The sequence below is a fragment of the Mastigoproctus giganteus genome, chromosome 3 (genome assembly GCF_048544385.1).
Source record: "Mastigoproctus giganteus isolate SK-2022 chromosome 3, ASM4854438v1, whole genome shotgun sequence".
Taxonomy (NCBI): Eukaryota; Metazoa; Arthropoda; class Arachnida; order Uropygi; family Thelyphonidae; genus Mastigoproctus; species Mastigoproctus giganteus.
In genome coordinates, this window is record NC_143577.1 from 24035266 (window position 1) to 24053429 (window position 18164).

General features: G+C 33.6%; 1 protein-coding gene across 4 annotated transcripts in view; it reads left to right on the forward strand.

Moving 5' to 3' along the window:
• LOC150087803 (mitochondrial potassium channel ATP-binding subunit) overlaps window positions 1-18164 on the forward strand; it is a 96334-nt gene that overhangs the window by 20102 nt on the left and 58068 nt on the right. For 3 of the 4 annotated variants that reach the window (XM_090370431.1, XM_090370432.1, XM_090370430.1), the window contains exons 3-7: window positions 231-570; window positions 5119-5277; window positions 8074-8219; window positions 10888-10963; window positions 16993-17133. In XM_090370431.1, coding sequence (XP_090226557.1) covers window positions 231-570; window positions 5119-5277; window positions 8074-8219; window positions 10888-10963; window positions 16993-17133 — 862 coding nt within the window. Of the gene's footprint in view, window positions 1-230; window positions 571-5118; window positions 5278-8073; window positions 8220-10887; window positions 10964-16992; window positions 17134-18164 lie in introns of those variants that run through there. The other variant, XM_090370433.1, reaches the window with a different exon arrangement.

The window sequence follows — 18164 nt, forward strand, 5'->3', positions numbered from 1 at the left end:
TTTGGCAAAATAGTGTATAGACTTACCATTTTTCTATCCATGAACATTATAAAATTATTTGATAAGCCCTAATGAGACTGTTATCATTATAATATTAAGTAAACTGAGACTTACAGTAATACTGATTAAACCTTGAGTTTTTTATTATTGTATTATTATTTACTTATATTGTATTGTCCTTTATGGAAAACTATTTGAAAATAAAGCATTGCTTATTTCTTGTTTTTTAGTTTTGTGAAATACAGATTGGAGGATCATTTTCAAAAGAAAGACAATATTTTTTATATATATAAATGCTTTGTTCAATCAATAAAGTCACCATTTAGTCAGAGAAAAGCTCAGAAGTCTCTCTCTTTATGCCGACACTTTAAAATTACTGTTCAGATCATAACAGGATGTTCCGTTGTGAATCTTTGCACCAAACATGTTATATGCCAACGTAAAGAACACAGCAGGCTGGTTGGAGATATTGGTGGAATAGAAAAATCTCACAAAGAAGCAGTTTTTGATTGGGATAATTTTCTACAGCTGTTGTGGCCTGAAGTATGGTACCTGTTATTAGCTTTTGCAGTAAGTATATATATATTTTTTAAGTTCTAGGTAAATTAAACTTAACATAACTACAGTATAGTCACTGATAATTTCTCTGTTTGTTGCAATCATCTATTTCTTTTAAATGAAAGTACAGTACTAGTATTAAGACTAAATCAACATAAATGCAAATATACTAAAATGACATATACAGGAAAGTTCCATTTCTAAATGAATCCTGAGTTATGGAAATTGAATTTTAATCAAGCTATTACTTACAAAATACGCTATATAATGCAAAGACTAAATAGTATTATTATGCATAAAATAGTATCTATATTATTTTAATGCATTAGCCATATATTCTCATATATAAATCAATGGTAACTGCTAATTAGCCCTTCTCTAGCATGTATCTGTTCTCTTTTTATTATTTTAATTTTTATATTGTATTTTTTTCCACATCTAATTTTCCATCTTCATTAAAGATCACTCATGTAAACACAAAATTCCTAACTTGCATCAATTTTTGGTTATTTTTTTTATACTCTGAACGTTATAACTTTTATTTTTGTGTAATTTTGATTCCCATGCCAAATTTTCCTCACCCTTTAATATGGATTTATTGAGTAACTGTTTTCTACAGCAGCATTTTAGAGAGGCAACAAGGGAGTAATACTCTTGATCTGATTATTAGCAGTAATTATTCATGCATTAAAAATCTGCAGATAAAGAACCACTAGGTGGCAGTTGACTAGTTTACTTAAAGATGTAAATACCATCAAGGGTAAAGGGAAGGGTTTTTGCTTTCCTAAAGGCAGCTACAGTGGTCTGAGACAGTTTTTGAATTCTATAGGGTGGGACCAACTGATGATGTTACCATCAGCAAATTCTAAATGGGAACCATTCAAGAAAATAATCATAGAAAAATCATAGAAGATAATAATAATCATAGAAAAATTATAGAAGATAATAATAATCACAGAAATAATCAGAAGATAATAATAATAATCATAGATACTAGGCTTTTCATACCAACTAAGAAATACCATTCAAGGCTTAGACCTAAATGGATTTCAGACGAACTAATGAAACTTGTTGCAGAGAATAAAAATGTGTGGGACACATAAATTATCAGGTAATGCGGAAGTGTAAGGTAGATATAAACTAGTCTGCAATCAAGTCACAAAGGATGTTAGGTAAGCTAAGGCAGATTATGAGTGAGAAATCTTTGGCAAAGAATGCAAGAAAAAATAGCAAAGACTTCTTTTCTTATGTAAACATTCTAAGGAAGAGGATGAATCACGTAGGTTCACTTCGTATCTATGAGTCCATGAACTGCTGACAAGCTGAATAAATACTTTGCATCTATATTCACATGTGAGGAATTCTTTAAGGGGGTGGATGCCAGAAGTTTATCAAACTGTACCAGGGAGTTAAAATTTTGTAATAAATGCAAGGAAAGTGGAAGAGAAATTGCTGAAGTTAAATGTAAGAAAGGCACCTTTAGGGTGGATGGGATCTATCCTGTTTCTAGGGAGGCATCAAAGGAGGTAAGCAGACCCTTAGCCATAATTATGAGAGCATCCTTGGATTCAGGGGAAGCCACCACATGGACTGGAGATGTGAGAATGTATCCCAATTCACAAAAGGGATCAAAGAGTGATATGAGTAATTACAGAACTTCTGTTCCAGGGAAAATGATGGAATCACTGGTTAAAGAAGTACTGAAAGTTTATCTAGACAGGAGTGCAGTTATACTTCAGTCACAGCATGGGTTTGTCAAGGGGTGATACTGTCTGACCAATTTGATTCAATATTATGATGCAGGAACAAAGGAGCTAAATGCAAAAAATAATTTTGGTATCATATACTTAGATTTCAAGAAGGCTTTTGATACTGTTGCACATAAAAGATTGCTGTGTACACTGGAGCAGTGTGGTATTGTGGGCAAGTTACTGCTATGGATAAAGGGATGGTTAAGTGGAAGAAGATAAAGTGTGGTATCAGTGGTGCCCTCTTTGTGAACTATTGTTATCAGTGAAAGGCCTCCATGGTTCAGTGCTGGACCCATTGTTATTTTCAGTATTTATTAATGATATTTATGGAGGTATATTAGGCTTAATATCAAAGTTTGCAGATGATACAAAGGTTGGCAGGGTGGTTAACGACAGTAATGATGGCATGCTACTGCAAGAAGATTTAGAACTATTAGGTTGATGGGCAGAGAATTAGCAATTGAAGTTTAACATTGACAAATGCAAGGTACTGAATATGGGTAGCAGTAATTTCAGAGTAACTTATAAACTGTGTGGAATTACATTCATGGTAATACAAAATGAAAAAGGGCGCCTCCGTAGCCAGGTGGAAGGAGCAGCAGTGCGTAGCACATGCTTCTTGATTAGACCGGGGTTCGAGCCCGTCACCACCAAATACGGAGTATGCGGAAAGGTCAAGGAATGACCACCGCATATCCCGGAGCAATATGGCCTTAGTTGCTAATGCTCCTAAAAACCAAATAACAACAAACAACAAAATAAAAAAGGGGTGGGGTAATTGTGCAGTAAGATATGAAATTCTCTGAGCAGTGCAGACATGCTGCCAGGAAAGCTTATGGGGTTTTGTCAATGAAATACAGAAAATTTGCTAGTAGGGATAAGGAGGTGATTATCCCTTTGTACAAGGCCATGGTTAGACCACATCTAGAGTATTGTATACAGGTCTGGAGGCCTCACTTCAGGAATGCTGGAACTGGTGCAGAAAAGGCAACCAGATGGTGAAGGGAAAAAAAAGGGTGCTTTTACCTAGAAAGGCTTCAGTTCTGCAAATTGCAGTGTCTGGAGACTAGGCACCTTTAGGGTGATCTGATTGATGTGGTTAAGGCTTGAATGGATTGAGTAAGCTGAATATGGATGGCATTCTTCATCTTACTGAAACTATACACATGAGGGGGGCATAATTTCAAGTTGGAGAAGGATGGTTGCAAATAGATGTGTGGAAGTTTGCTTCCAGCCAGGAAGTGGTTGGTTTTTGAATAGGCTTTCATCTGATTTTGCAAAAGTAGATGGTTTGAATAAATTCAAAGAACTAGAAAAATTCTTGGAGGGTAAGGATGAGTGAAGTATGTGTTTTTTTTTTTTTTTTTTTTTGTTTGGCTGGTGCTCTCTTGTATTATTTGCCACTTCTACTACTACTATTTCTTTATATCAGATTTTTAATTTAGTGCCACATTGATATAATAACTCCAAAAATCTCCTTTAGTTCATTTAATGAAACCTAAACCCAATTACACCATATGTATCTGTTGGAAACTATCTTATTTATAAAAGTTTCCTCCCCCCCTAGTTTCTTCAGAAAGGTCTAACAGTTTCTCAATTTTTCCATCAGAAGTCCCTTTACTAGATCTTGGTGTTATGTGTAAATATTTCATTCTAACACAAAGTATGAGTTACTTTGTGACTTCTGCACTGGGAAAAAAAAAAAAAAAATGCTGTCTGCCATTACCAATTGAATATAAACATCAATAAACATTCACTTAGTTTTTAAGATATGAAGTATAAATGGATCTCAGTATAGTGGGAAAACAGATTTTAAAATAAAAAATGCTAAAAGTCATGCTGGTTTCCACATTTGACTTGTGGACATTAAAAAAAATACTGTCTTCTGCCATTAACTATTGAATATAAACATCAATTAAGTTTTTCAGATTGTTTATAAAAATTTTAAAAATGAAGAAGTAAACTGCAGCCATTATCAACCCACTGCAGGATGGAAGCCTCCTCAACAATTCATGTTGAGGAAAATGGGCCATAATCTGCCACGCTGGTCTAGTGCAGGTTAGCAGATCAACCGTATTTGGAATCAGGAGCTTGAACCCTGGTCTACTCAAAGAGTGTGTGCTACTGCACTCCCGCTCCTGACCAGTCTACTACGGAGTATTCAAGAAAACCAAATTTTATAATTGGAAATGCTGCTGGTTGAGACATTTGGACTTCAAAAAAAAAAAAAAAAAAAACCCACTGCCTGCTTTTAACAATTGAATATAAACATAGATTTAGTCTTTCAGTTTCTTTATGTTGAAGTATAACTAGATCTCAATACAATGATTGAGTCAGTATAGGGGAAAACAAATATAATTGCAAATGCCAATGTTCTTGGCACCAACAATATCCAACTGAAGGAGGACTTGAAAAAAACAATGCTGCTTCAATTTAATAATTGAATATGAACAGCAATAAACATGGATTTAGCTTTTCAGATTATTTCAGTGAAATGTAAATAGATGCAATAATTGGACCAGTACAGCTGGAAAACAAATTCCATAATCAGAAATGCTGATGGTGGTGCTGGACGTGACATTGGACTGAAAATAGAATTTTACAATCTTGTGCCCAGCCTGAAATTGGAACACAAAATATTAATCAGAAAATGTTAAAAAACTGATATTTAATCCTTTGCGAATAAATATCAACAAGTAATTACTGTACTGTTTATTAATTTGATATAATGATAGTCTTTTTAATAAATCTTAAATAAGAAAAAGAAATGAAATAATATGTATAAAATATATATTTTCTTAACTTTCAGAGTGCCCTAGTAGTAGCTGCTTTAAATATAAAAATTCCTATGTTATTAGGTGATATGGTAAATATAATAACAAGGTTCTGCAGTGGAGAAACAGAAGTGAACTTTCTAGATTCTGTTAGAAAGCCTGGCTTATGTCTGTTATATTTGTATCTGGCTCAGGTAATATGCTTTCTAATTTTGTTTTTTGATTATAATTTATCTGTCACTGTGTGTTACATAACTGATATAATAGTGCACTTCCTTGTATACAGAATAAAGTATAAATACAAATACAGTAACTCCATACTGCTGTGACCAAGAAGTTTCTTGAAAAGTCATGCAGCTCTGTGTATATTACCATATGTACATATAATAGTGACAATCATAACGAGATGGCAACTTATTTGTTCAAGAACTAAGTGCTAGTGACAAAAGTTATCAACTTACTCTTAATGCCACACTCAATGTTGATTCCAGGAGGGTGACCAGGGTGAGTTTCACCCTGGTGGAATAAAATTCCCTCCTTCCCCTGGCAAAAACTAGTAATTTTTATTTTAATATTTGTTCAAAGACCTCGGACACTTTTGGAAATAATCACCACATTTTTTGTTTAATTTTAATTGAAATTTTCTTCTTATGCTCTTTAGGGACTATATTATCAGTTTACATAATGTAATTATAAAACATGAATTCAATAAATTATGCTTCACTGTCTAATACATGACCATGCCCGGCATCATTTGATGTTCCATTGTAACGTTTTTTGTATGTTAATGTCAGCTGATGAAGGGACTCATCATCCCAATATAGTTTGTATATTTGTAAATAGTTTAGTATTTTGTAAATATTTTAAATATTTGTATAGTTTGTAAATATTTTAGTCCTGCTTTTTTGGATGTAACAATATTCCTCATGCATTATGGAACCCAAAGCAAAAGGCCTTTTCCTTAGTGACCTGTGTAAACACAGGTAAATAATTACATAGTGATATTTATTTGACCTTGAGAATGTCGTGTGGTGGGGTAGCCAATGGGAGAAGAGGGATGTGGCACCTCCGTAGCCAGGTGGGCAGGAGCAGTAGTGTGTAGCACACTCTTCTTGAGGAAGTACTCTTCAAAGTATAAGCCTAAAGGGATGTCAGATGAAATGATGAAACTCATGGAAGAGAAGAAGAGTGCATGGAATGCATGTAAATTATTGGGTGACACAGAAGCCTATAGTAGATATAAACTAGTCTGTAATCAAGTCACAAAGGAAGTCAGACAAGCAAAGGCAAGTGAAATTGCAAAGACTTCTTTACTTATGTAAACACTACAAGGAAGGGGATGAATCAAATTGGTCCAGTCGATATCGATGGTCACACTCTTGATGATCCTGCTCAGGTTGCCGACAAACTAAATGAGTATGTTGCATCTACGTTCACACATGATAATTCTTTAGGGAAGCAGAAGCTGGAAGTTTATCAAACTCTAACAGTGAGCTAAATGATTTTGTAATAACTGAGAGGAAAGTGGAAGAGAAATTGTTGAAGTTAAACATAAGAAAGGCACTTGGGGTGGATGGGATGTATCCAATTATATTAGGGAGGCAGCAAAGGAAGTTAGCAAACCCTTAGCCATAATTATGAGAGTATCTTTGGATTCAGGTGTGTGAATGTATCTCCAATTCTCCAAGGAGGATCAAAGGGTGACATGAGTAATTACAGACATGTTAGTTTAACTTCTTTTCCAAGGAAAATAATGGAGTCACTGGTAAAAGAAGTAATGCAGGATCATCTAGACAAGACTGCAGTTCTACTTGAGACACTCCCTTGATAGCAGAAAATATTTTTTTACGCTTTCTATTTAAGGGTATCCTATCCCTGTAAAAAGTCTCTCCTGTTAACATGAGATTTTAACATTTTACTCAGCACAGACTGTGCTGAGTAAAATTTTATCCCATGAGCTTTTTACAATCCAGTGCTGAATTGATTGACATGACTTTCAACATGTATTCCCTCATTTGTGTCTGGGTAAAATTGTAGATACTTTCAAACTTAATCCTAACTCTACATTTTTCCCAACATTTCCCTGTACTTGTTAAGTAAGTTCTTAGGGTGCTCTTAATATCATTGATGCAAATGTGCACAACAATATCACCTTTCATGTCCTTAAATGATGACATCTGCTATACAGTATCTTCTGCTTTTGCCCCTGGGAGACATGCTCTGGTCCTGTTCCACAAATACTTTTTGCATAATGTATATTTTGGAATGCCTAATCAGTTATAAAATGTATACAGTAACACAACCACTCGAAAACCATTGCTGACTGATGACGGTTATTCATTTTGCATGAATATATATATTAGCAAGTGAGCAAGCATTTTCACTTGCTAATATATACTGCATCTTGCTAAATAACAACTAAATTTACAAATTTTAGTAATTTTACTTTCTGATCTCAAGGAGGTTTCATTTTGTAAACAGTCTGGGCCAGTAAATACAACAACTTTATAATTCTTATTGCAAAGTGTAACTCTTGGCATGTGTAAATTACAAACTTTGGATTTTAGTAACGGATTTCAGCACATTTCTTTCTACAATATAGCTCATTGAGCAAAAATGTTCAGCGAGTTAAATCTATAATAAAAAGCGTGAAAAAGTAGGTTGTGTGAACAGCTTAGATGAGAGCATATTTGAGCAGTTTGGATTGGATAGTAGCAAGATAGATAAGTGGTAAAATATTATAAAAACATAAATGTCTTAAATGTGAGAACCATTATGTAAGAATATTTTAAACAGAAAAAATAAATAAACTGTCTTATAGACAGTATGACAAGAACAAAAAAATTAATGTTTTACACAGGAAAACATTAAAAAAAATTTTAACTTCTTTGGTTGAAAAGTCTTTAGTGTGTTTTACTGCAGGCATTATTTGATTATTATTATTTGGATAATAAAAATTTAAAATATGAAAAAAAAAACATTTCTTTCAGAGTGCATTTACTGTTTTGTACATTTCATCCCTTTCAATTTCTGGTGAAAGAATGGCATGTAATATGAGAAAGTCACTGTTTGCTGCCATTTTGAAACAAGATATTGCATTTTTTGATGTACATAAGACTGGCGAAATTATCAGCAGGTAAGTTATTTATTCTTATTTGTATATAAAGGTATTCTTGTTTTTTTTATTATTTTTTTGAATTTTGTGTGAATTAGTTAGGATTATATTATATTGTTATTTTATTATATTGCTGTTTATACAGTCTTCTATGCCTTATAAGAAATCATAATTCAGATTATCATGGCGACTATTTGGTATCTTCAGAAAGTAATTTTTTTAGTAATTATTAGTGATGGTTAGGGGTCACTCAGAAGAGTATAATTCTCAGAAAAAAAAATGAGTTTCTTTCTGAGAATTTATAAATATTTTTATTTAATTCTAAACAAAGTATTATTATGGAAATAATAATGATTGTTTGAAAAATTAATAAATAAAGGTTTCATGGAGAATTCTTTTTTAATTAATTTTTCAGAGGCTCAGACTGAATCCCTTACTTTTATATATATTACTTTAGTTTCTTTTAAGAGGGTAAATCAAAAAAGTAAAGGCAATTTTCTTGTAAAAGCAACATTCCACATCAAAACATGCTTCCAAGGTATGGGGCATCTCCGTAGCCTGGTGGGCAAGAGCAGCAGTGCATAGCACACGCTTCTTGATTAGATCGGGGTTCAAGTCCCTGACCACCAAATATGGAGGATGCGGAAAGGTCAGGGAATGACCACCGCATATCCCTGGAGCAATATGGCCTTAGTTGCTTATGCTCCTAAAAACCAAATAACAACAGCTCCCAACATCACATAACTTTTGCATTGTTAAACAAGTTGAGGTGTGTTGGCACTTGCTTGTATCAACTTTATACTGTACCATTAGTGAACAACCTGCTGTAAATAGATTTTTGTGGTTAGAAGGAATGAAACTCTTCCAGATTTAAAAAAGAATATTAGCACATTATGGAGAAAAGTGTATTAGTCAAAGGTGTATGAATGGATGGAACAGCTTAGAAGTCACAGAACAAGAGTAGTTGATGAAAACTGTCAAGCCATCTGACAACTTCAAAAGTGGTAAACAATGCTGATAAATTATTGCTCTCATTCAAGAAAACAGGCGGATATTGTTTCAGCTGTTGACTGAAGGTTAGACATCAGCATCAATCATACATGACATCCTCAAATATCTCAAATTTTGTGCAAGGTAGGTCTTCAGAGTTCTCATGGATGAGTATAAACAGAAATATTTGTAGATTTTCATGCATTTTTTGTATCATGATGAAGAAGAGTTATTCCTGTGATAAATTTTTACAGGATATATGAAACATGGATGCATCACTACAAGACTGAAAGTATGAGGTGGAAACACCTGTCATCCCCAACAACCAAAAAAATTGAAAAGTGTGCTTTCTTCCAGCAAAAACAATATCAGCATGTTGATATTGTTTTTGAATTTGAACAGGCCTATTTTAGAACATTATCAGAATGTAGTGAGACTCCAATAGTGCAAGATATTGTCAAGGCATATGGGACTGGTAGTGCCTTCACTATGCAGAAAAATGTACACATAATGAAGGCAAAACATAACATTGAATTTGAAGGCATAACATTGGTTTTGAAGATGAACCATCCAATGCAGTTGAACACATCAGCAACATGACAACCATAGCAGAGATCAAAGGAGGCAGTGTAAATGATGTAGAAGTGTTGATAACCTTCTGTGATCAGTCCTTTACCGATGATGAACTGCAGGAGTCAGATCTTGTTGCATTTTGAGAAAATGCAAGAGACAGAGTTTTCATCCATGATGGCTTTAAATGGCAAAGTTATTGATGAAGGGGACACTTAACTACATAATTAGTGCATGAATTTGTTGGAGGAGTATGATAATGACTTTTTATGAAAGTGTTCTGTGAAGTAGATTGTGGCCATTTATTGAGTGTTATATACAGATTTTGTGTAATAAGCAAAAATGCCAAGTGGTTCCACCCTGGGTTAATATTTTAATACAGGGTACATGGAGCTCCATAAGTGCTATATATTTCTAAGCTACATATATACATACTTAACAGAATATCTACACAATATATTTTTGTCATGCCATATTGCTTTTTTAATTTTGTTATAAAATACAGTGCTGATATATTTTTATTTCAAATTTTGCACAAAGGTAGTGTTTGCACAAAAAAAAAAAGTACCTTGCTGAACACAGATTTTTGTTTAATGTGGAATTGCCACAAACACATCCCCACCTTAAGTGGCCATTTATTTGGGAGCCTGTATTCATATTTTAAATGAAAGTAATCTGAATATTTTATACTGTTTTTCCTTGCAAAAGTTATGCATCCTGATGAGCTAATATGATAATTGGAAGTAGTAGTATATATTGGGTAGGTAGTTACATTGACTGTGATATAATCACAAAAAACATAAAAATAAAGCATAAAAGCAAAACATCACAAAAATAATTAGTGAAGTAAGTGATCTCCCCCTTTACGAAGCTGTCTCCTGATTTTTATGAGTCATATCTTTGTATTAACTATTTCCAATTTAAAAAATTTTAAAAAGTATCAAATTACATATAGAGATAGTTAAAACTTTTGTGTTTAAGGAAATTTAAACCAATCACTGCAATGTTTGATGAAATATATTCTTGATATTGACTTAATGCATAGTGTTTGATTTTTGTAGTCTTCTTTCATTGAAGCCTTAGTTTTTTATTTCTTAAGATATCAGTTAAGTTTAATTTTTTATTTTAGGCTTACCAGTGATGTCCAGGAGTTTAAGAGCTCATTCAAAATGTGTATATCACAAGGTTTAAGAAGTTTTACTCAGGTAAATTGAGTCATGAGCTATAAAGATCAAACAAAATATCTAAAATTGTGACACACCTAAATGTAAATGGAGCTTGCCTACATTGTTGCATTCTGTTATAATGACATTAATGTAGGTTTATGAAAATGACAAAAATAAGAAGTGAACTTTATATAGTGAATTATGTAGTTGCACAAAAAAAAGTATAATGTTAGTAACTGAATATGGCTGCAAGGTAACTTCAAACATTTACGTGATTACATTATGGTTATTGTTAAATATTTCTACATATTCATGAATTTTCATACATATATTTTTTATACATTTTATACATATATTTGAAGTTTTTTGAATATATTAATATTCAAATAACTTCAAAATAAAAAGAAAAAAAATGGGGGGGATGATATTTCTGTCCTTTGGTGCTATTGCTTATTCAGTAACACACACACACTGCTCTTGCAAATTACAACTGTGTTTAGTCATACAGCACTTGTGTGAACTAATGATCAGTTTGCTGTCACTTTAGAACAGTTGAGAGCAGTGGGGGTATGCCCAGGGTGGGAATGGCTGGAAAAAGGTATGGTTAATCTCTTCCATAAACAGTGACTTACTGACATTCAGAAATAATAGACTTAATTCCACACGACCAGCATTATAATTAGTCATACAGCTTGTCAGCTGCATGATTAGTTATAATAGTGGCAAAAACAAAAATTAGCAATCTTTGTTATTACATCTGAAAAATGTATTGAATTTTTCCACAATACATTATTAAAATCAAAATGTAATGAAGACTGATAAAAATTGCACATAAATCATTGAAATTAGTCCTTAAGAAGAATAGTTAAATTTTTTTTTTTTATCCTGTAATGCAAAAATATGTTTTCTTTGAAGCACATTCATTGATGTTCTCTGATGCCCTACCAGGTATGTATTTAAAGTATAACCACTAGAACTTTTTAGTCATTATAAATGCTTGAATACTTAAATAAGTCAGTTGTTAGTTATTAATATTTGTTGAAATGTGCTTCACCAAAACTATTCAACTGCTAGGTTTACCTCTCTAAAAGGAAAATTTTAAAATCCAGCACCTCTCAATCCTCAGGGGTGTCAGATTTATTCAGTTTATTCACTATGTTTTTTTTTTTTTTAAAAAAACGCATACTGAATAACTTAGAAAAAAAAAAAAAAAATGACACTAATAAACCATTAGTTTAGAATTCCACTAATGCCAGGGTGTCACTTACCTGATAACTGAAGTTGGAGTAATGGCTTAATACAGAGGGAAAATAAACAAAGAATTATGACTGAAGCAAGGGCAACCCAAAGTTGTATATGATTGATTACATTGCTCGATATTAGTGCTTAGGTAAGTGTTCTCCCCCCTTCTCCTCTTTTCTCTAAGTGGATTATTGATCATAAAACTTTATTCATTTAGTTCCTTCTCCTCTTGTCCTACTTCATTAAAGTTATAATTAGGAATTTCAGCTCTGTAATTATCTCTTGGTGAAATTCCCACCATCAAGATGTAATTTTTAACTTATGTACTCTGTGTTTCCTATCTAAAATTTCATATAGGTAAAAATTATTTTAAATTAATAATTCTATATACGGGGTATTTAGGAGGAATAGTAAATATTTTGGGAGGTTATAGTATCGATTATTCTGAGTAAAAAAGTTCATATAAATGTGCCCAATTCCCAATGGATACGGAGGTACAGCTGTTTGAAACTGGCATGCACACACAGCTCCCTGAATCATATGTGACCAAGAAGCAGTTATAACCTGATGCTATTTGGTGTTAGAAGTGTTGTTAAGAATGCCCCACATCTTCACACATGCTGAATATGCTGATATGGCATTTGTCTATGGTTTTTGTGGTGGAACTGCTACTGCTGCTCGTAGAGAATACTGTCAGTGGCTTCCTAACTGCATAATACTGGATTCAAGAGCATTTACTAGTGTTTAAACCAAACTGCATGAGACTGGTACAGTTCCCAGCACTCATATTTCTTCTGAACGTGCAAATGAACAAAATGTGGATGAAATAGAACACATTCTTCAGTTAGTAGAACTTAGTCCTACTATTAGGACACGAAGAAATTATATGCATATTGGTTTTCCACAGACAGAGTATGGCGAATATTACGTGAGTATGGCTTGTATCCATTTCACGTACAGCAGGTGCAACACCTTCAACCAGGAGATGATGCCCAGCAATTGGAATTTTGTCGGTGGGTAAATGTTAATCGGTGATTAATTCCATTAATACTGTTCAACGATGAAGCTACTTTCGCCTGTGACAGTATCAACAACACCTGTAACTCTCATGGGTGGTCAGACAAAAATCCACATGCTACTGTAGAAACAAATTTTCAACATCACTTCTCTGTAAATGTGTGGTGCAATATCATCGACAATCGGTTGATTGGACCTGTTGTGTTACTAAATCGTCATACAGGGCCCATTTACCTAGAATTTCTGCAAACCAAACTTCCACTACTATTGGAGGATGTTCCCTTGGGAATAAGGATTGGTGTGTACTTTCAGCATGACAGTGCTCCTCCACATTATACCCGTTTGGTGATACAATATCTAAATCAAACTTTCCCTGAACAATGGATCGGCCGCGGTGGGTCCCGTTCATTGGCCACCAAGGTCTCCAGACCTCACTCCATTAGATTTTTGTTTGTGGGGATGGATGAAAAGTGCAGTATACAAAGAAAAGATGAATACAAGAGACAAATTGCTTGCTTTCATTTTGGATACTGCTGCCCTCATAAAAGGAATGCCAAGATGACCTCAGAAGAACAACACATATTACCACAAGAGTTGCAAAGCGCATTGAGGTTGGTGGTGGGATTTTCGAACATTTATTGTGAACTGTAAAAAATTTGTCGATTATTTGTCGTTGTTGTTGTTTTGGTTTTTAGGAGCATTAGCAACTAAGGCCATATTGCTCCGGGATATGCGGTGGTCATTCCCTGACCTTTCCGCATCCTCCATATTTGGTGGTGACGGGCTCGAACCCCGGTCTAATCAAGAAGCGTGTGCTATGCACTGCTGCTCCTTCCCACCTGGCTATGGAGGCGCCTCCGATTATTTGTCAATTATTTGTTTTGTATCATTCAAAAAGTCAATAAATACAAACAATAAGTCATTTATCGTTCTTTAATACCTCTCATAATGGCTTTGTGCATGCCAGTTTCAAACAGCTGTATCTCTGTATCCATTGAGAATTGGACACATGTTGATATGAACTTTTTTACTCAGAATAATTGATACTATAACCTTTCAAAATATTTACTATTCCTCCTGAATCACCCCATATATAGCTTATGATTTTTCTAGGTTTTTCAGTTTGCAGCATATTCATATCAGCTGGTGAATACCACACGCACTGTTATGTGTGCATAGATTACTTGCATGTTGGTTGTAACGAATCATCATGTAACGAATGCTGATATTGAATATTCTACTGGAAATTATAAGAATTTGTGAGAAAAGTGAAAGAAAATCTTAAAACCATAATTTAGTTATAAATACAAGCAGGATATATCCATTGCCTACACATGCCAACTTGAGTATCTCATTGATAACGATTCTAAAATTTATCTAAACTTACGTTGGGGCAGTGGAATGCTAAAACTTTACTTTGATTTTTTTCCCTTTTATTATTCATTTTATGGTTTTAATATTTTACTGGCAGAATTTCAAGTCCAGCACTTCTGCTTTTCCATTAATCTGTGATATCAGAATACAGTACTGTAGGTTTTGAAAACCTTTTGCTTTTGGGGTCACATTAAAAATAAATAATAATTAAATATAAACCCTTTGTAGTTCAAGCTTTAGTGGTTTAAACTTTCATTGTTTAACATTTTTATTCTCAACAGGTTTTATAATTTCTGGTGAATATTCCATATCTGTGTTCATAGGTTCATTTCTGCGTTTAGTATGTTATTCCCCAGCTGGAATGTATCTCTTTAGTTATTTAATTATTTTTTATTAATTATTTATTTTTTAATAATTATTTAGATTAATTATTTACAACAGTTTGCTTACTTAATGTTATTTTAATTTGTTCATATTCAATTTCACCTTCTGTATGATTTAAAAAAAATATGAGAAAAAATGGCCAAATTATTGTGAAGTACAGTGGGGCCTCGACTTCTGATGACATCAACATCCGATATTCTCAGGAACTGATTTACCTTCCATACGATCTTTTATTTTAAGGACTGATGATATTTGCAGGAACTGATGGCTTTCTAATATAGCTGGAACGATGCATTGGTGGAAATTTTTAGGCCTATGGCATGCGGAACATCATTTATACGATTATTCTCAACCAATTAGCATCTTTGTTATTGTTCAGCACAACATTCCCGTGCATTACAATACTTCAAACAATTTTTTTTATCTTCTGTTTCATGCACTTGTCCAATGTGTAAGCAGAGTGTATTTTTATTAATTATATGAAACCAGCCTCTTCTGGAAGCGAATGCCCAGGAGAACGTTCATCACTAAGGATGAGGCTAGTTTACCTGGACATAAGCCTATGGAAGATAGGCTCACTCTCCCCCATTGGGTGCCAATATCTCTGAAGATTTTAAGCTGAAGCCTTTGCTGGTGTATCACTCTAACATCCCCAGAGTATTTAAACAATAAAATGTCAACAAAGGCATGCTGGGAGTGTTTTGGTGCAGCAATAAGAAGGTCTGAGTTACAAGATATGTCTTCAATGAATGTGCACTTGAAGTTTTCTGTCCTTCAGTGAAGAGTTATCTTGAGAAAAATAAGCTTCCTGCGAAGGCACTGCTCCTGCTGGCTAATGCGCCAGGCTACGATCCCGACTTTGTCCAATCTCTGAGATACAATTTGACTTTGTGCAAGTCAAATTTTTGCCACCTAACACAACTCCTCTTCTTCAACCAATGGACCAGCAAGTGATTGCAAACTTCAAGAAAATCTATACCAAGAAAATGTTCGCAAGTTGTTTTGCAGTGACCTCTGTTGAAATTGCTCTCGCCCTCAAAGATTTTTGGAGGCCGAAATAAAGCATCCTGGACTGTGTGAAGCTAATTGTAAGTTCTTGGAATGATGCTTCCACCAGATGCTTAAATTCCGCCTGGAAAAACATCTGGCCTTTAATCATCCATAACTTTGACTGATTTGAAGATGATGGTGCTTTGACAAATGATATTGTGACTCTTGTTAAATAAACGGGTCTGGAGGTTGACAAAGAGGATGTGGATGACCTTATTGATGCTCATAGGTGTGAGCTAATGACAGAGGAGCTACAAGAGTTGGAGAAAATTATGATGAGGGACACTAGAGAGGAAGAGGACACCCAAAAAGTTAAGTTGAAGAGTTCAAGACTGTCATTTCTAGTTGGGAGCGTTTAAGAGAAGTGGTAAAAAAACACCCCAACATTGAAAACACTGAACTCATGCAAAATGGAAGATGAAGTCATTTCTTACTTCAGGAAGCTACAAAAAAAGTCATCAGAAATCCACTTTGAACAGTTTCTTTGCCAGTAGCAGCAAAAGACACCTGAAGTCTGATCTAATCCTATCACCACTACATCACTATTGATTTCATCAGCCCTGCACTTCAAGTCTAAGGTAAATGCAAATGTATTGATTTTTTATTTATTTTAAGATGTTTTATAACTATTTATTAAATAATTTTTATGAAGCACTCATTTTTAATGTAAAAATCAAGTATAACATGTAAGAAATATCTATTTTGTGTTGTTGGGGTGGCTTGCCAAGAGTTTAGAACGAATTACAGGAAATCAATGTACTATTTGGTTTCAACATACAGTGAATTTTGTGGAACAAATTACCATTGGATGTTGGGGCCCCACTATAATTACTTTTTAGCTCTGCATTTAGGTGTACAATAATTTAAAATAATTAATTGGTTATGTTACTCAGTTCAATAGGGTTTTATACAAAATTTCATATCAGATAATTTTAGAAAGAAAAATTATTAAATTGTTGTTTAAAACATTTAACTAACATGTAAATATTTTGAACTGCTAGGTGACTGGTAGTCTTATTTCTCTCTATTTGATATCACCAAAAATGACAGTAGTTATGATCATTGTTGTACCTGGAATTATTGGTGCAGGAAAGATGATTGGTTCCATTCTAAGAAAATTGTCAAAAGCAGCACAAGCACAGGTAAGTGATGTTTTTTAAGATAAGTAATTGAATAGATCATATAAAATGAACAGAATACTTTCTTTCAGTATATTCATGGAAAAATTATGCCTTTAAATTTTATCAGTACATATACAAGTGGTCCTTGCATAATGTGCTATAAACCATTGTTTCATGTTTGTGTTACTTACCATTTATAAGCATGTAAGAATGTTTTTCATGGCTGACTCTTTATATGTTAATACAAAGTCTTTTCTGACATGAATTAATTTTATGGATGAAATGAATGAAAACTGCAATAGAATCACCTGAAATCCTGAAACAAACAACAAAACAAAGAGAGATACAAACTGCACCATGTTTTCAATGTCAGTAAATCATGTTGCCAAATGATGATCAGGAAATCTTATTGTCGCATCTTGGTAATGTAAAATAAAGTGAGAGTAAAAATATTTGTATCATATATTTTTACTCTCACTTTATTTTACATTACCAAGATGTGACAATAAGATTTCCTGATCATCATTTGGTAACATGATTTACTGACATTGAAAACATGGTGCAGTTTGTATCTCTCTTTGTTTTGTTGTTTGTTTCAGGATTTCAGGTGATTCTATTGCAGTTTTCATTCATTTCATCCATAAAATTAATTCATGTCAGAAAAGAGCTAGTAATTATGAAATATTGTCAACTGAGAAAAGATAGCAAACACAAGTTACCTATTCGAAAAATAGATGATTTTAAATGTTTTGAAGTAGTTAAATATGCAGTGAAAATTTCTAGAGTTGCTTGATTTGCTGTGGTGAAAGCTCAGTTTTTACGTGGTAAAGACTGGTTCATCAAGAAATAAGAATGGATGGTCAAGAACTCAGTTCAGATCATTTCTCTTTCAACAACCATCCTGAGCAACAAGATGAATGGAATTGATAATGTTATAAGGAAAAAACTTGTTATTTAGGAGGGCCTCTTGCCTGTGATTTAAAATATTGATATTAAGTGAAGTTCATTGTCAAAATTAAGCAGTATCTAAGGGAATTATCAGAATAAAATCC